This window comes from Gossypium hirsutum, chromosome D12 (assembly GCF_007990345.1).
Source record: "Gossypium hirsutum isolate 1008001.06 chromosome D12, Gossypium_hirsutum_v2.1, whole genome shotgun sequence".
Classification (NCBI taxonomy): Eukaryota; Viridiplantae; Streptophyta; class Magnoliopsida; order Malvales; family Malvaceae; genus Gossypium; species Gossypium hirsutum.
Window position 1 is genome coordinate 44,571,803 of NC_053448.1, and position 20,606 is coordinate 44,592,408.

General features: G+C 34.2%; 2 protein-coding genes across 3 annotated transcripts; both read left to right on the top strand.

Annotated features, from left to right (window-relative positions):
• The first annotated feature begins 205 nt into the window (after nucleotides 1-205).
• On the top strand, nucleotides 206-1,203 carry LOC107943240 (U3 small nucleolar RNA-associated protein 14 homolog A). The gene is made up of 2 exons (XM_041106842.1): nucleotides 206-696; nucleotides 827-1,203. Exons 1-2 carry the CDS (start codon nucleotides 493-495, stop codon nucleotides 1,148-1,150), a joined length of 528 nt encoding a protein of 175 aa, XP_040962776.1. The 5' UTR covers nucleotides 206-492; the 3' UTR covers nucleotides 1,151-1,203.
• A 336-nt stretch (nucleotides 1,204-1,539) lies between these two features.
• LOC107946083 (uncharacterized protein OsI_027940) lies at nucleotides 1,540-3,984 on the top strand. Of its 2 annotated transcripts, none has more exons than XM_041106843.1 (6): nucleotides 1,540-1,754; nucleotides 2,212-2,398; nucleotides 3,015-3,168; nucleotides 3,254-3,294; nucleotides 3,390-3,501; nucleotides 3,605-3,984. In XM_041106843.1, the coding sequence occupies exons 1-6, from the start codon at nucleotides 1,750-1,752 to the stop codon at nucleotides 3,706-3,708; spliced, it is 603 nt and encodes a 200-aa protein (XP_040962777.1). In that variant the 5' UTR covers nucleotides 1,540-1,749; the 3' UTR covers nucleotides 3,709-3,984. The 2 variants fall into 2 exon arrangements, with proteins under 2 accessions (XP_040962777.1, XP_016735759.1); XM_016880270.2 differs by having other exon boundaries at nucleotides 3,257-3,294.
• Nucleotides 3,985-20,606: the final 16,622 nt, after the last annotated feature.

Sequence of the window (20,606 nt, forward strand, 5' to 3'; positions counted from 1 at the left end):
TTCATTTGATAGTAACTCTTTTGTACATCATAATATAAGTGGGGGCAAATAGAACTTTAAAGAAAGTGACATTGATATATGCCTTGAAGCATTGTCCCATTTCCTCGTTTTTTGTTCAAGTTGTTATTCGTATTTCGTTCGTGTGTTCGAGATTTTCCTCACCGAAATTTTTGTACTAGCAAAGGGTGACAGCCACATTACTCTTGAAGATCTTTTGGATCCTATTCAAGGAAAACTGGGGTGTAGCAGACTTAGAAAAAGAGTGCAACAGATTGACAGAAAGTCTACATCTGTTCAAGCTCCATTGCCGAAGGTAGATAGAGAGAAATTGGAGAGGATAAACATAGCGTACATTGGTGTTTAATGTCTGAATGCAGATAGTATGTTTTCTGTGGATTTTGGGCTGATGTCATGTTTTTTTTTTCTAATGGAGAGTTTAAAGGTCTTTCCAAGTTATTTGGTTCTGACAAGTTATATGGAGCATAATGTTATATGAAGCAACGGGATCATGTTACTCAAATGCGCAGCCTTCTTTTCCGCCATGTAATGAAGCAGAAGCGCATAAAAAAGATCAAGTCCAAAACCTATCATCGCTTAAAGAATAAGGATAAACTGAAAGTGGAATCTGCAGAAATGCTGATGGATCCAGAGGCAGCCAAAGAGCAGGCTAGGAAGCAAGAGTTCAAACGGGCTGAGGTGATCAATCATTTTCCTTGATTGTCATAAATTCTCTTCTCAAACAGTATTCTTTCATCTGTGGTTTACCAAAAATAATAAATAACAGATGTTGAATCTTGATTTTTCTCTCTATTTCTTGATGATGCAGGAGCGAATGACTTTGAAGCACAAAAATAAGTCAAAGTGGGCAAGGCGTATTTTGGAAGGAGGTTTGAATGCCCAGGATGAAGGTACTCGAGCGGCTATGGCTGAACAGCTACACCGACATGCTCTTTTGACAAGAAAAATTGACACTGTTAAGGACAGTAGTAGTAGCAGTGATAGTAGTAGTGACGACAATGATGAGGGTTCAAACGAGGATAGGGCATCTGAGTTGCTAGGAAAAGCAAAAGACAAAACGCTGAAAGTATTAGAAGACGATGAAGAATTGCCTAATTCTGGACTTTTTCCTTTTATGTTGTTCAGCGTTTAAACTCATATTCCTGTATATCGATATTAATAGAACTAAAATCCGATCCACAATTTTATGATGCGAATTTATATTTATATAAGTTAAATTAGTTTTTTTTTATTTGGTAACAACTAAATTGGTCTTGGAAGATTACATCGGGAGCTTAATCAACGGTGGTCATAATTTTTAATATATAAAAAAACCCTATTTCAATGATAAATTTTCTCACTGAAATCTTGAACCCAAATCCAAAAGGTCCAAAACGAGGTGGGGCGAGCTTAATTAAACCAGTGGACTAAGGAGCCCATTTATATAGTGCTGATTTGAATGTGAAGCGTCCGATCCATCAAAATCAAATCAAACGACACTGATGCAATAAAGGATAGTAATAGAACTTTCCACACAATACCATTAAAAATATCTAGACTTGAAAGTACCAGAACAGCCATGATTTTACCCACCATATTATGAACCCCCAAAGGGCAATTTTTGTCCACTTCGTTGTTAAGTGAACTCCTCGTTAAAATAAGCGTCGCCTATTCTTTTCTTCTTTCATTAGGGTTTTACATTTCTTTACTATCTTTCCTCCTCAAGAAACTCTCTACTACCCAGTATAAGCCATGAGGTAAGCTTAACAATCTTTCTTGTTCTCTTTAACTCATTTCATGTTTCGAATCTTTGCCCTAAATTGATTTTATTGGTATCAAGCTGTTACCATTTGTGTTCCTTTTTTAATATATATTCTTTGGGTATTTTTGCGTTGTGCACTAATGGATGTTTTCTGTCAGCATGGAACTTTGTTTCGAATCTTTGCCCTAAATTGATTTGATTGGTATCAAGCTGTTACCATTTGTGTTCCTTTTTTAATATATATTCTTTGGGTATTTTTGCGTTGTGCACTAATGGATGTTTTCTATCAGCATGGAACTTTCTTTGTATAGGATTTTTTTTAAAGTTATTAATTAGGTTATTTTATTGATTATTGGGGAGAAATGTTGTAGCGGGTTTTGATTAGGTTGTTTTCTTTTGGTATATTTTAGTTCGAATTTGTGCTTTCTTTAACTATGCTTCTTTCTTGGTAGTCGTCATCCTGAGGTGAAATGGGCACAAAGAACCGATAAGGTTTTCATTACGGTTCTATTACCTGATTCAAAGAATGCAAAAGTTAACCTTGAGCCGGAAGGAGTGTTTAATTTCTCTGCTACTGCTGGAACTGACAATAACACATATGAGTTGAAGTTCGATCTTTTTGATAAGGTCAACGTGGAGGTAAGATTCTGGTCTAGTGTTCCATCTGTTTAGGGGTATTTGAGAATCTGTTGATGATGTTGGTCAGTTTATGATGGTATTATGCTGCTTTTTAAAGTAAATTCAACATATTTGATGGCTAGCCTTTAGCTCCTTAGTGTATACGGCTCACTTCATTTTGATTGCATTAGCATAATTTCTGTTAGATCATGCTATATGTTTCAACTATCTTTTAACATCTTTGACACACATTCATGCACTTGCATCATCTTTACTTTACGGGTGTGCTTGCTAGAACAGTAAAGCAGATGGATGAATTGAGAAGCGTGGAAAAGTGGAAGAAAATGAATTTTTGGTGTGTTTAGCAAGGGAAACATAAGAGGAAACATATAGTTATTTTACTATTCATATTCGACAATCAATGAATGAAACATCCTTTAGGCTTTTCTACAAAAACTAAATTGTGTTTCATCTTTTGTTTTCTCAATCGGCTTTACAGTGCTAAGTCTAAATTCTTGTTGGAGCTCGTTGTTAGTGTTGCATATTCATATGCCCTTGATGTGTTCATGTCTTTAGGATGAATATTCTTCAAATCACTTAATGTTTTGACATTGTGTTATTTTTGTTTTGAAAAAAGGAAAGCAAAATTAATATTGGAGTTAGGAGCATATTCTGCATCTTGGAGAAGGCTGAAAAAGTGTGGTGGAAAAAATTATTGCGCGGGGATGGCAAAGCCCCCCATTACGTCAAAGTGGACTGGGACAAATGGGTGGATGAAGATGAAGACAAGGGTATGTTTCTATATTCAGATTGAATTAATGCGAAAGCTGATGCATTCCAAACTGACAATCTATTGCTTTGCTTCTACATTTTGAGTAGGTCTTGGTGATCTTGACTTAGGAGGAATGGACTTCTCGGTATGGGATCAATATATAATATTTTATGTACAATCTCATTTTAGCATTAGTTTATTAAGACTTCCTTCCTTACATGCAATTATGGTGTTGTCCAGAACTTCGGGGGAATGGGCGGCATGGGCGACATGATGGGCGGCATGGGTGACATGATGGGTGGCATGGGCGGCATGGGTGGCATGGATGAATTTGAGGACAGTGATGATGAAGGTAAGAATGCTGCAATGCTTTAATGGTGATACTTTGCATGTGATTATCTATTCTCCTTATGCTGGTTCATGGCAATATGTTGCTGATTTATGTCCAAATGTAGGGCAAGAAGTGACAAAGCCAGATGACAAGGCCGAAGGAGATGCAAAGCCTGAGGAGCATGGCATCGGATCTTCAGAGAAAAAGGAGGCTGAACCGAGCACATGAAATCATTTTAGCTGAAACCCGAAATGCTGTTAACTATAGTTATGGGTGATATTTTGCTCTTTCCCTGTCATGGATGGGGGAGAGGGGATCAAAGCCTGATGTGTTTTTAACTGCGTGAGATTAAAAAATTTGCGGAAAGATATGTGTTGTTGTGTCAGGTGGAGAAACAGTGTTAGCTCTTTGACATGAATTAGGATGGATGGTGTACCTGTACCTTTAAATTTGTTTGATGGTGATCATTTAGAAATGAGATAATGGATTTCATCCTTGTTGCAACCCAAGTTTTCTAATCAGCTTTTAAAAATCAAATTGGATTTTTTAAAATAATTTTGTAAATGATAAAACAATTATAGGTAGTGTTTTTTTATCAAACACGATGATCATCGCAGAGTAGATTGTTTAAGGGGAAATTTGGGCAGAGCTTGTGAGCTAGTGCATAAAAGGGTCAAAATGGTCATGTTCCAAGAGCTTGAGTTATGGGTTGTTTAAGAAGACTTGAAATTGAAGTTAATGTTACTTTTTTATCTGCATTTGTGATTTAAGTGGGTTTGGATGGACGATTCGGTGCGGTGCGTTTGGTGCGGTATGTTTAGTTTACTTTTTGTTTCACGTTATAGTATTATTAGAGAAGGCAGAGTTGTAGTAAATGCAGTCATTAGAGAAGGCAGAGTTGTAGTAAATGCAAGGCTGACTGTTTTACTTTTCAATGCTACTTTATGCAAGTATTTGCAGCTCCTCTGAGGGTTTTAACTCCACTCCTTGTAGCTGATGCTAATGGGGTATGTTGTTTTACTTTTCAATGCTACTTTATGCAAGTATTTGCAGCTCCTCTTAGGGTTTTAACTCCACTCCTTGTAGCTGATGCTAATGGGGTATGTTTGATGATTTATTAGGGGTGAGAGCGTTGGATCGAATAAAGTAAAAAAAATTAATAAATTAAGTTGACGGGTCTTATTTTATTATCCTGATTTGATTTAAAATTTTTTCGAATTGAGTCTAATAGAGTGAATTTGTTTGAGTTAAATTATAAATTAAACATGTTAAATTGAAATCATGTTATAGATATTTTATTATCATAAATTTAAATCAGTAATTAACTTATTTAGTTCCCAAAAATTATTACTATAAAAAAAATTTAAAATTTTTTTTAGAAAATATAAATTTTGTAATTTTTATACACATTTTGAATTTTAAAAATTATTTTGAATTTTTAAAAATTATTTTGTAATTTTTGTTGAGAGAGGTTAATTTGTTCATTTCTAAAATTGACAAGAATCAAAGGAGTATTTACATCACTCTATTATTCGAATTATTCGTGTTATTAGAATTGTAAAATTCAACTCGAACTTATTCAAGTTGGCTTGAATTATTTATTCAAGTTGGTTCGAATTACTCGATTCATTAACTCAAAATTTGAATTCTTTTTCGATTTTTTCGAACTGAATCGAGTTTTACTCATCCTATGATTTAGGTTCAAGCTTCACTTTGTATAAATCATATGTAAACTATATGTAGATTTATTCTAATTTAAATTTGGTATGAGTTGTGTTTAGATTTATTTTTTACTAAAATAAAGTAAAACACTTAATCTAAATGATACAAAATTGATTTTATATGTTTTATTTATTTATTTTTAATAAATAATAAAATTTTAATTTTTACCCCTTTTTATACAATGCCTAACTTTTCTCTCAATCCTTAAAAATTTATTCTTCTTTTTTAATCTTTAATTCTTAGGTTTACTAATTTCTATATGTAACATGTGATTTATTGTGTGATTTATTTTTAATTCATTAAACAATATATATATTGGTACATAGGAGTGGTCAAAATCATTTTAATTAATAACAGCTCTAGACTTAACTATACCAATCATATCCTCTTGAATAATCATTTCTAAGATTCTTAGAGGGTGAACTAACTTAGTGACGTCAAAAGGCCTTGAAAAGGCAGCTTGCCAAAAAATCAGTACACATATTAGCTTCACGATAAGTATGAACAAGACTACAATTCCAATTGCGGCGAAGCAACGCTTTACAATTCCATATCACTAAGGAGAGAAGATCATGTTGTTGTAAGGGGCTTAAAATCTTATGAATAGCACAAGCGAATCTGATGCGATAATAAGATTCCTTATGCCATATTCCCAAGCCAGACGAAGACCATTATAAATAGCATAAAACTCAGCTTTAGTGATATGCCAACTTCCTAATTTCCCAGGAAAGCCAAGTAGTTAAAAACCATCAATAACCTGACATAAACCACCCATGGCTAGATCTCCAGGATTCGAAGTAGCCGCAGCATCCACCTTCATTTTGACAGAGCCAAGAGGTGGCCGAGACCAAGCAATAAGATAATTAACTCGGTCATCAAGCAGTTGTTGATTGACCTTATGGTTATTAAAATTACAAATACTAGTAGCTATTAGGTGGGAAGCATTACCTGGCCATTGAAAATCTTCAACAAACAATACCTTGTTTCTCTACCACCATTTCAGCCAACAAGTAAAAGCAAAGTATTGAGACCAAATAGCCGAATGTTCCACTAGGAAGGAGTTGTTAGAACAATTCACACGCAGCCATTCACTCAAATTGCATGAGTTGAAACGCACTAACTTTCCACTACGAAGATGATATGACCACAATACTTGAAGCACATGCAACATAGTTTCCTCATGACACCCACATCTAGGACAAGTTGCATCACTGGTAATATACCGACGAACACTCTGCCTTAGTTAGCAGACAGTCATGGGTGACCAGCCACAAGAAGAAACAAATATGAGGAGGAACATCCAACTTCCAAAATTTCATCCAAAAACCATTGATAGAGGCATTAGACATCAACAATTTATAGGCAGAGGAGATAGAAAAATTACCGTCAGAAGAGGCATTCCAAAAGTTGCGATCGCTCTCACCGTCCAAAACATGCACCATTGATAATTACTCCCGGACTTCAACTGGCAAGGCATCTACCAGCTCTTTATAAGAACTAGGGTCCACGGCCACGTCCTTAAAATTTAAGTGATGGAATTCAGGGGAGACATCAACCGCAAAATTCTCCATAATAGAACCATTGCCCAACCTATCATACCCAAAAGGAAGTAGCAACACCATTACCTATCAAACGTGCACAATCCTTACGAGCAAGAGTTTTCGAAGACTGAATACTCCTCCAAGTATGGGATGAATTTGATTTAGGTTTAAAATTAAGGAAATTATCACCCTTCGAGTATTTGGATAACAACATTTGAGCCCAAAGAGCCGAGTCCCCATTCTCCAATTTCCATCCCAATTTAGCAAGAAAAGCTATGTTCATGGAAGTTGAACGACGGATACTCAGACCACCTTTGCTTTTCTCTTGACACACAGTCTCCCATTTAACCAAATGCACTTTTTTCTTCTCCAGAGAAGAACCCTAAAGGAAATTATGACTTAGACAATCCAATTATTTAGTCATTTAAACAGGTAATTGTGAAGTCAGCATAGTATAGAGAGCTATAGAGCTACAACTGACTGCACCAAAACTACCCTCCCTACCAAAGAAAGTTGATTAGCCTTCCAAGATGCCAAGCGCTTCTTCACCTTATCCAAAAGATAAGCATAGGTATGCTTGGTGACATAACCAGAGTGCAATGGGACACCAAGATAACGCCCAAGATCAGTGCAATGAAATATCTGAGAGCAGCTAGCAATGCCATTAACCACTTCAACAGGAACATTAGGAGAGGTAAAAAAGAGAGATTTAGAATAATTAACCTTTTGTCCTGAAAAAGAACAAAATCGATTAAGACATTTCATCAAAAAATTGCATTGTTCGACTGAAGCTTCACCCATTAGGATCAAATCATCTACGAAGAAAATATGTGAGACAGAGGGTCCCCCTTACATAGAGAAAGCTGTGTCCAACCCCCATTATCAATTACTTGATCAATAATATCAGACAGTTTTTGCAAACAAAGAACAAAAAATATGGAGACAATGGATCACCCTGTTTTAAACCCTTAGAAGGTTTAAAATACTTCGTCTTTTCCCCATTCCATATAACATTCATCTCCATTGAAGTTACATAAAACATAATCAACGAGATTAAAGAAGAAGGTAACCCCAAATCCATTAGAACCCAGCGCAAAAGTCACAATTGATCCTGTCATAAGCCTTTTCCAAATCAATCTTCAAAATCATACCTCCCCTTTAGCCTTTCTTTTTCATTAGAGAGTAGACAATCTCTTAAACCACAATAATGTTATCAATGGTCCCTCTACCCTGAATAAAACTACTTTGGGTAAGAGAAATTAGATCCTTCAACATAGGACGAATTCTATTCACCAACATCTTTGAAAGCAGCTTGACAGTTACATTGCACAGTGAAATAGGACGAAATTGAGAAAATTTCTCTGGATTCTCAACCTTAGGCACTAACACCACTAAACCTCTACTCAAAGATTCATCAAAGGAACCTGGCATGAAAGCATTCCTAACAAAAGTACATAAAGAATGTCGCACCACACCCCAAATAGCTGGTAAAATCCCGCTTGAAACCCATCAGGACCAAAGGATTTCCAATGAGCCATAGACTTAAGAGATGCATGGATTTCATGATCGCGAGGAAATATGCAAAAGCTGAGCAAGTTGTCGATCACCTAAAGGAATAGTTGTCCTCAAGCAAAAGTAAGGCAAGTTTAAATCAATAGGTTCCTCCTGATAGACAGATTGAAAATGGGAGATGAGCATCTGTTGTACCATTTGTGGGTCTGAAATCCACTCTTTATCATCTGATTTTAAAGCAAGAACTTTATCTCTATTCCTCCTAACCAATGCAGTAGTGTGAAAATTTTTTGTACTTCTATCACCAAATTGCACCCACTGAGATCTTTATTTCTAGTACCAAAGAGATTCCTCCTGAACCAAAATAATGTTGTGTTCAGTCATAAGATCTTTTTCAAGTCTAAAAAGAAACGGGTTTGGCCGAATTTCCAAAGCCTTTTGAACACCATCTGAACGAGCAAGTAGATGTCTTTTTCTTTTGAAAATATTACCAAAAATAAATTTGTTCCATTCACCTAGAGAAACCTGAAGAGAAAGTAACGAATCAGGTAATTCAACATTATCCCACCAAGAAGCTTGAAGCATAACAGAGAAATCCGCATTAGTCTGCCAGGCCATAACAAAACGAAACGGACATGCTTCTCTATTAATACTTAGAACCACAAAGAGAGACAACAACAGGGTAGTGATTACTATGCGAACAGAGAGATTTCTAACAACGACATCCTCAAAAGTTTGCCGCCACGCCACATTGCAAAGAGCCTTATCTAGTTTCTTACGAATCAGACCATGAACATACTGACCATTACTCCATGTGAATCTGCATCCACCAGCATCAAGTTGTATAAGTTGCTTGGCAACCATTACATCCCGAAATTGATCCATTCTCCTAAAAGACTCAGGTGCTCCACCTTGTTTCTCATCTAAAGACAAAATCTGATTAAAATCACCGATAATGAGCTAAGGCAGAGAGTCAAAATCTAAAAAATCCTACAGATAATTTCAAAAAAAAAATCCTGAATTGAAGGTGTTGGACTTACATAAGCAGTTGTAAGAGCTTACTACAACCTCTTTCCATCATCAATAATAAGGGAAACAAATTGTCTACTTCGGCAAACAACTTCCACACTACCAACAGATGACTTCCATAGAGTCCATATACCCCTGAAAACCCCAACGCATCCACCTTCATGTGATTATCAAACCGTAAAATTCGAATAACTTTATCAGCATTCCCTCTACTAATACGTGGTTCCGCAATAATCAAAATTTAAACTCTATGTAACTGAACTAGCTCCTTTATGTTGAGCCTAGCTTCTAAACTAGCAGCACCTCAACAACTCCAAAACAAAATCGTGAAAAATAACAACTCAAGCAAGAAGCCAAAGCTTGCAAAATTATTCTTGCATAGAAGACACCAAGGTCGCTGCTTCACTACCAAAAGTTACATTGTTCGCACTAAACGATATTAAAGAAGACTCATTACAAACCAACCGCATAGAAGATGTAGCCATATCCTTCAATACAACAAACGAGGCTAGTTTACCAACATCGTTCAAAGGAGAAGGAACATGATTTAAATGGACTATAAGATTTGAAGGAGCCTTATCAGTGATATTAACATGAAAAGGTGGCCCAATTAAATAACCCAAACATGCTGGGTCTAAAACAAGTTGTTTAGAAAAGCCCGCTTTAAAATGAAAGCCCGGATAAAGGCCTGTCAAAGGAGTTGAATCAAGCACAACATTCTTAGACTTATCAATCAACTTTTCACATTGTTTCTTCAGATGACCCCCTATTTTCTAGGGTAAATTTTAATCACCCCATCTTTCCTCGGTTTCTAGTCTTTTTTCATCCCAGCCTTAAAACCACTTTTATTATGCTTAACAAAATCCTTCAACGTAGCCTCAAATTTAGTCTTGTCATTATTACCAGAATCATCAACCGCATGATTCAAGGCAAAGAATCTCCCCATGTCATGCCAAAAATCACTCACAATCGAAGACTTGCCATTTGAAACCGGGTCTCTTAGTGGTTTGCGCGTTTTGCGTTACACTAGCATCCAAGGTCCAAAAGACGCTTTCGTCAGCTGTAATGGCATTTCCGAAGGCATGTCTGACGCAACATGAGTTAGAGAACAAAGAACCTTATCAGTGTCAGAAGCAGCAGTAGTGGACATGGGACATGAGTCTTTCCTATGACCAAACTTACCACACTAAAAATAAATCAATTGTAGCCCATTATATTCAACACGTTGACGAACCTTGCCGAGACTAACAAAGGAACACAATGGTTTGGTTAAATCCAAATCAATACAAACCCTAGCAAATCCTCCTCTTTAAACATCTTCCGTATTCCGATCAGTGCGAATTACCCTCCCCACACAAGAAACAATCCTCTAAATTGCCATAACTGTGTAATATTCCAGAGGTAATTTTGGAAAACGAACCAAAGCAACAAGAAACTCAAATCTTATCACAACTTGGCTGAAAATTCTGAAACCACTGACAAACAGTAAGGTAGTGTCCACTAATGATCCAATGACCTCATTCCAAGACATGATTATAATATGATTTCTGTTGAAACTTGAATAAGAAATAGTCATTATCCAAATCAATGATCTTGTAATTTCCCTCCAAACGCTAGAGTTGCTGCACTTTGGAAGAGAGAGCTTTGATTCCCAAGATTTTCCCCATGAGTTTTACAATCAACGCAGTGCGCCAAGGCTTGCGCATCTCCCATTTTTCCTCTACCGAAAAGATTGCACGAGCACCAGAAATAATTATTTCCTCCGAGTCGAAAACAACATCATCAAAACAAACATCACCATCAACATCTTCAACATCCCAATCCTGCCAAGTCTGTTGTTGTGATGGATTAACCCAACCAAACGATCTCTATACGATGCATTTTGAGATTGTGGACTACTCCCACCGTCAACCATCCCTTCTTCACAAGCATCAACCAAATCCTCCTGACCATAAGAAATCGTACGAGTTCGCCTGAATTTCCTCAAAGTACGTGGGACATCTTCTGTCGACGTTGGAGCCAAGAGAGAGTCATCTATGACGTTTCCAAGCGCTTCCTTTTCCTGACCGTCTAACATTATTTAATTGGATGGTATATATTTGATTAGAGATCCTTCTATTGATCCAAAGAGAATTTATTTTAATATATCTAACTTATTAATATTAATATACTTGAATTATTGAACAAAAAAAAGGTAATATACTTGAATTTTAAAAAATAAATCACTAATAAAACAATTTAGATAAAAAGATAAAGGGTAAACTATACAAATGGTTACCCAACTATGCCCGCGTTTTTGTTTTGGTCATTCAACTTTAAAATTTTTCAATTTAGGCACTAACGTTTGAATTTGTTCCTGTTTTGGTCACCAATTGTTAAATTGATAACGGAAAACCTTTTTCTAACTAGTATGATAACACATTTAGTCCTCAATACTTACATATTCTATCAATTTGACTCTAATACTAAATAATTCTATAAATTTAATCCTTCTTATTTAAAAATTTTATCAATTTGACCCTCAAACTTCGTAATCAATGCTTTTAGCTTTTAAAACAGAGGCTGTCCACATCTATAAATTTGTAAAATCCAAAAAGAAAAAAAAAACTTCTTTCAATTAACGAGTCGTTCTCCAAGCCAATCAATGAGTTTATCTTGAAACTTTATTTCGTTTTCTTTCTTTTTTTTTCATTATTTTCTTCTAGGCATAATTTTTTATAACCCTTCGACTATAAATTTTTTTGCTAAAGAAAATGGAAAAAGCTTTAAAAAAATAACACTTTAGATTTACTCTTCTTGTTAATTGTATGATATTTCCTTCAAGGTACATAGAAATAGTCCTCAAAGTTGGTTCTCGAAATTGGAAATTAAATTTAAAGTTAAAAAATATGGCTTTGAAAAATCCAATTGTTAAATCAGTAATTATATGAGAAAAAACTATGAACATTTAATTTTTCATAAGAAAAAAATGTGAAAGAATTAATTGAATTTCCTTTTGTTACATTGATAATAAATTTTTTTTTTAAAATTTATAAATTGACTAAGAGATTATTATGTGTTCTATTTATTTTTAATTATTTTTTTAATTTTTAAATCCACAATAAGTAATACACATCACTAATAATCTGATTTAGTGTCAAATCATTTGCCAAATTAATTAAAGACTAAAATTATGCTAGTCAAAGTGAAAATTTTATTTTATTTACGAACACTAAGTTATTTATATTCCTTCGAAAATATTATTTATATAACTTTATTATGTATTATATATTTAAATTTTTATTATTTTTAATGGTGTTTGTTGGGGATCGACCATTATAAACAACGAAATAGAAAAGGTAGAGAAGATCAAATAAGTATACAGATGAGAGTACAAAATGGATAAAAAACATGGGCAAAAGAGGCTTCGGCTTTTCACTGAATGAGCAAACAAATAAGAATATAAAATGGAGAAAATAAACCTAAATGTACTAAACGTACAAACCCAAAACCTCGAATACAAAGCCATAACTCTCATAGAGCAAACCCGAAGATAAAATCCTAACTCTCATAGAGTTCTCTAAAAAAGGGTGCAGAATTCTCTCTATAGTTAATCACAAAAAAATCTAACCAAAAACCCATCTGCGACTACATCTTGTCGCCCCCAAAAGAAAAGCCTTTAGTTCTACATCTTTAATTGTCTTTTAATTGGCCTTTCAAAATAGGGATACAAAGCCCATTTAAATAGGCTCAGATTAGAGATCCAATCATACTAAAATATTATTGGAGTAATCAGAGTTTAACTGGGAAAAGATAGTAGAGTTTAACTGGAAGAAGAAACCCAATTTTTATGGGAAACAAGTCACCATGTTGCAATGTCCTCATTCACATCTTTACGGCGTCGTTCGTCTTCACAACATCAGGAAACTTCTCGTCGTGACGTAGCTGACTGAATTTGGTGAGTGCCTGCAAACTATTCAATAAATACAAGGAACACCCCACAAATCTCCACCTTGATTCGTATTTACCATACCTTCTTTTCTAGGCCCTATCACGGGCCGAACTCGATCTTTGTAGAATGTTAACAAAGCCCAAATCATTCTTGAACTTGGAAACTAAAAAACTCCTAGTCTTCAAACCTACGATTGTATAATGCAACAAGGGTTAGTGATACATGAACGGACATGTGCTTCACAACAGCAAAGAAAACATCGAGGAAATCAACTCCCACCACTTGATTGTCACCCTATGCGACCAACCTTACTTTAAACATTCTGCTTTATTTGAAACTGTTACAATATGAAATCTATGATTCCCTTGGACTTCTTGATATCGAAATTCGTTGGTGCCATCCATGAACAGGTCGATATCAAAATTTGCTATCCTCAATCTCACGTCTGCCGAGTGTGGGCTCGCTTCGAATCAGAAATTTTTTTACAAATTATTACCAGTTGGGTAATTTCATAATTTCTCTAAAATATTGGGTCAAGTTGTAAATCAAAAAAATATCTCTAGAAATTTTTTGAAATAATCTCTTTAGAGAATTTTCTCTCTACAACTTTCTCTTGAATTCAAGTGTGTGTAAAATAATGACATAGGAAGAGTTTAGAGAGTTCAACTATGATTAAACTTAATCACTTTAATATTAAATATTATTAATATAATAGAATGTTTATCTTGTAAATAAACATTAAATTTAATTTAATATTAAGCTAATCACTTTAATATTAAACAATTAAAATAATATTATTTTTAGAATAGTTAATCTAAAATCAAATTCTATGGTAGAGTCCTAATAGGAGTGTAACTCTTCCACTGCTCAACCACCGAAGACCAACTGTCATCAACCACCGGGACACAACCGTCGCAGTCGTCGGCATCTGTAACACCCCTTACCCGTATCCAACACCGGAATAGGGTACGAGGCATTACTAAAACACATACACTTGTAAACGTATTTAACCGAGTTATAAAATTTCATCTAAATTAAAACTTTCAAAATAATTAACATGCTTCTATAACTTTTCACAATATATCCTCAAAATATTATAAGCATAATAATTAGGGCCTACGAGACCCGATACATACTCATGCAATTCAATGCTTCATTTCCATTCCATTCCATTCGTAATTTCTCATGCTCACAATTTAAATCATATCACTAGCAATTTCCATTTAATTCACGTACAACTCAATGACATTAAGTTCAACACTAATACATACTTACCATTTAACTCAACGTTTATCGATTATACCATTCAATAACACATTTATGAAATTCTCAATTTTGCAATGAAAATGTCACTTTAAAATAAAAACATCATCCTGATATAAATACACTACCACTTAACCATTTACTTTAATTCTTTTGGGCCCATTTGTCACTTATCATCCTTAATCAAATTAGGGAACGGTTATGAAAAATTGAGTACTTCACTTCCACTTTGTCATAGTATAACTATGGTCTTACGTATGATCACTTATCACTTGTCCCTGATCAGATAAGTGTAGCTAGGCTACCACTTATCACTTTGTCACTTGATCAGATAAGTGTAGCTAAAGCTACCACTTATCACTTTGTCACTTGATCAGATAAGTGTAGCTAAAGCTACTACTTATCACTTTGTCACTGATCAGAAGTACTCAAATCCGGCGTTCCGCTCAATTTGATCATTTATTCAGTTTTCGTATTTTTATTTTATTCTCATTTCAACAATAAATATATCTCATCATACATTATATAATTCATGAAATTAACATTTAATCATTAATTTTCAGCCATATGAACTTACTATTTCATTACCTTTCCACACTCATTTCCTATGCACATCATACAAGATATAAACATATCATTCAACCATAGTCGCAAACTAGTACATTGAAACATAATTCTTTTTGGAAATAATCACATAATAAACCATTTCACTAAAGATTTCATAATTTAAACCTTACCACCCCTTTCATGATCACAATATTTATTCATATATCAAACTTTCCAACATGTGTTAATTCAATACCCATTCACGACATTACTTCATGTCAAATCATATACCAAAAATACAATACACACGTACTATAAACTTTATTTTCCCACATGAGCTTAAACCATGACCAATACTGCACAAATATATGCATCATTTCTATTTCATCGTTTATCAATTATAATTAAGCATATGACCAATTATACACAAATCATTCATATATTTCCCAATTTTTCCTCCTCCTCCTCCTCTCCATTCCACATCCTTAATGTGTATAACACACTTAAACAACACTAGCTACAATTTCACTATTCACTCACATGTATATTCAAAGCTATTTATCCGAGTCAGAGTCACTAAATTATTTTTATCCGGAGCTACAGAGATTCAAATTAAGATCAGTTAATTTTCCCTAAAACTAGACTCACATACCTTCTTACCATAAAATTTTCAGAATTTTTGGTTCAGCCAAATAGTACAGTTTATTCTTTAAAGTTTCCCCTGCTTCGCTGTCTGACAGTTCCGACCACTCTTCACTAAAAATAAATTATCTAATTGTAAAAAATTCAGATGATGTTTCCATTTATTTCATTTGAAAATAGACTCATCAAGGATTCTAATAATATAAATTATAACTCATAATTATTTTTATTCAATTTTTGATGATTTTCCAAAGTCAGAACAGGGGAACCCGAAATTATTCTGACATTGTCTCACAAAATTTATTATATCTCATGATTTGCAATTCCATTGCTTACACCGTTTCTTCTATGAGAAACTAGACTCAATGAGATTTAATTTCATATTTTATTCACCCTCTAATTCAATTCCCACAATTTTTGGTGATTTTTCAAATTTATACTACTGCTGCTGTCCAAAACTGCTTTAGTGCAAAATGTTGATTTCCTTTTTGCCCGAAATTTCACAGTTTATACAATTCGGTCCTTTCTCAATTAACCCCTCAATTAATTTAATTTTCTCAATTAATACTTTACCTAGACATTATAAGTTATTTCACAGCTATTGAAATTCATAATTTCCACATATAACTCTATCTTCAAACTCTTTTACTATTAGGTCCCAAACATTCACATTCTATTCAATTCTTTCAATAAAATCAGCATATGAACAATTTAAAGCTATAATTCCATGCTAAATCATCATATACTTCTAGCATGTATTCATAGAAACTTTCAACTTCTTTCATAGAATCAAAAACTAATGAATACAATAAGTGGGCCTAGTTGTAAAAGTCACAAAAACACAAAATTTTCAAGAAATAATCAATAATTGAACTTAACTGCAGTAAAAATAGGAAGAACCCACTTAAGGAAACCCTTCTATGGTGTTTTTGCTGATGAGAATGTAGAAAAATAAAGAGAAATTTAGATAATTCCACTTTGGTCCTAACTTTATTAAGTAAATTTTGCAATATTCCAATTTTGCCCTTAATTCTCCTTACTTTGTTGCTGATTTCATGCCTTTTCCGTCCAGCCCAAATAGACCTTGGGTCTATTTGCCTTTTAAGCCCTCTTCATTTTATCATTTAAGCTATTTAATCATTTCCCATAATTTTGCATTTGTTACAATTTAGTCTTTTTTGTTCAATTAATTATCGGAGCTTTAAAATTTCTTAACAAAACTTTAATACTAACGTTTTAACACTACATAAATATTTATAAAAATATCTATGGCTCGGTTTAAAATCCCCGAGGTCTCGATACCTCATTTTCAATTCTAATTATTTTAATATTTATTTCTAGTGTACTATTCACTATTTCAAAAATTTTCCTAACTTCACATTTAACTTATACTCACTAAATTAATAATATTTTCTACCCATTTGTCGAATTAGTGATCTCGAATCACCGTTCCGACACCTCTGAAAATTCAGGCCATTACATTTTTCCTCGTCGGATTTGTGGTCCCAAAACCACTGTTCCGACTAGACCCAAAATCGGCCTGTTACAGCATCGCCGTGTCCGGTGATGCAGGTGCGACACCATTACGGTACCCCAAACCTGTTCGACTGCTGTCGGTTCAATCTGGGTCAGTGACAACCCGGCCGATCTGATCTAGCCACTGGTTGGACCTTCGAGTTGGTTTCGCATATCGAGTCTAGTTCGACTAGTTTTTGGGTCTTGGTCTCGATTTTAGTCCCCCAAGCCCAATTTACGATCTCAGGTCTAATTTTCACGTTCAATTACCCATTTGGGCAATTGTCTGACTTGAAAATTAATTTTTAAAAATATCATATTAATTTTAATTAGTTTGATTAATTTAATTTTAGTTGATCAAAATTAATTTTTCCAAAAATCACTTAGATTTTCAAAATTATTTTTTCAAGAAAATTATTTAATCAAATTCTCTAGTTGAGCAATTGTCACGACAACCTAATTTAATTCCACATCGAATAAATCAACTCAATTAAATTATTTCCAAAGTCGTAGAATTTTTTTCTGATTCAAATGTAGTCCGATCGCGCTCTTGTTGAGCTAGCGGAGGGACCAATCAGTTATATACAATTAGACTCTAATAATTGTAATTACGTCCAGAAGCACCATTCCAATAATTCGCAATTACTTAATCATGGAGTCAATCCACAAGAAGTACCATGATTGAAAACTCATTATTGTAAACTCTTTACGAAAGCAATTCATCCAACTGCTTTGTCTAATGATCTCGTAATGCATGTGTTACCCTCATATGATATCATTGATTTTTTGAGTTAAATCCATTCACTCAATACAATCTCATTTTATCTCGTTATCACTTTTGTGTCTTCTTAATGATTAATATGATTACTATCAACAAATGATTGTGATAAATTACTCATTTGAAAATAAGCAACCCGTGGCCACGTTCCATATTTATCAATCCGCACAATGTCAATGAGAGGATATTATTAACTCTTTAATTGAGCTACGAATTCCACTGTTGCTCATAAAGCCATGCCATACACAAGTCATGTACGCAACATGCCGGCTATAGGCTCGATCATCTTTAAAGCATAAGCCTCCACTTATATCAAAGCACATAAGTTGCACACGCATGGTCAGTGACTAACTCAGGATTTAGGTAAATCACACCATTAATGTCACAAGTGAATTATTTCACAAACAGATTTAGAATTAATTTATCATGGGTCTAGTCCAATGTATCATTCTACCAATGAATACATCTATATCTTTACTCGTGGAGTCAACTGCTCTGGTAGCCAAGACTAGCCATCTCCCCAATTGGAATTGTATACGACATAATAATCTTTCTTAGCATTTGAATCAAATGCTCACTTTAATTCTTTTACGGGATTACGAACTCATCTAGATTATCTACTGAAGTAAGTTGCCTTTCTCACAATGATAACATTCTTACAATGCCACTTATCTTCAATTTGAACTTAGGTAATCAATAAGCTTATATTTGCTTGTCATAATTTCGTTATGTATGCAAAATATAAAAGACAGAAATACAAAAGACATAATAGTGAAATGTGAAATTAACTTTATTTATTTATTTATTCATCATTCAAATAAATAGAAAACAGTTATATTTTTACTACAATATGGATATATTTCCCAGCACATTCTTCTCCAGGCCCTATCATGGGTTGAACTTAATCTTTGCAAAATATTAACCAAGTCCAAACCGTTCTCAAACTTAGAAATTAAAAGACACCTAGTCTTCAAATCAAGGTTGTATAATGTAACCAGGGCCAATGATACACGAATGAACGTGTGGTTTATAACAAGAGAGAAAACATCAAGGAAATCAACTCCCTTCATTTGACTATCACCCTTTTGCGACCAACCTTGCTTTAAACACTCTGCTTTATCCGAAACTTCTATAATTTGAAATTTGTAATTTCATCAGACTTCTTGATATCAAAATTCGTTGTCGTTATCCTTGAATGGGTCGATAACGAAATCTAAACCATGCCCTAATACCAATTTGTTAGGGATTGACCCATAAACAACTAAATAGAACATGTAGAGAATATTGAACACAAAATTTATGTGGAAAACTCCTCCAAAGAGGATAAAAACCATGGGAAAAAGAGGCTTCGACTTTTCACTAAATGAGTAAACAAACTAGAGTTCAATATGGAGAAAACCTAAATGTAATAAACGTACAAACCCAAAACTTTGAATACAAAGCCTTAACTCTCATAAAGCAAACTTGAAAACAAAACCCTAACTCTCATAGATTTCTATTAAAAGGGGTAAAAAATTCTCTCCATAGTTCCACAAAAACTCTCACCAAAATCTCATTTGCGACTACGTCTTTTCGCCCTTAAAAGAAAAACCTTGTAGTACTATATCTTTAATTTCCTTTTAATTGGCCTCTCAAAATAAGGATGCAATGCCCCTTTAAATAGGCTAAGATTAGATGTCTAATCATACTAAAATATCTTTGTAGTAGTTAAAGTTTAACTAGGAAAAGTTAGTAGAGTTTAACTAGAAGAAGAAACTCGATTTATGTGGAAAACACGTCGTCACGTCCCCATTCATGTCATCACGATGTCGCAACGTTGGGAAGGTTCTCGTCATGACATCATCTTCTGTTTGATAAAAATTAAAATGCATAGTTCCCAAATCTCCACCTTGACTCATATTTACCATACCTTCTTCTTCAGGCCCCGTCATGGGCCGAACTCGATTTTTGCAAAATGTTAACCAAGCCCAAATCGTTCTCGAACTTGGAAACTAAAAGAATCTTATTCTTCAAATCAAGGTTGTATAATGCAACTAGGGCCAATGATACACAAACGAATGCATGGTTCATAACATGGGAAACAACATCGAGGAAATCAACTCCTACTACTTGACTGTCACCCTTTAGGACCAACCTTGCTTTAAACACTCTGCTTTATTCGAAACTTCTACAATTTAAAATCTAAGATTTCATCAAACTTCTCGATATCAAAATTCATTATCGCTGTCCCTGAATGGGTCAATTGCAGAATCCGAACCAAGCTTTGATAATATTTTGTTGGGGATTGACCTGTATAAACAACAAAATAAAAAAAAAGGCAGAGAAGATTGAACAAAAAATTTACATGAAAAACTCCTCCAAAAAGGATAAAAATCACGAGCAAAAGAGGCTTCGACTTTTTACTAAATGAGTAAACAAACTAGAGTTCAATATGGAGAAAACTTAAATGTACTAAACGTAAAAACCCAAAACCTTGAATACAAAGCTTTAACTCTTATAGAAAAACTCAAAAACAAAACCCTAACTCACATAGAATTCTTTCAAAAGGGGTACAATATTCTTTCTATAGTTACCACAAAAACTCTCACCAAAAACTCATCTGCGACTACATCATGTCGCCCTCAAAAGAAAAATTTTGTAGTACTAC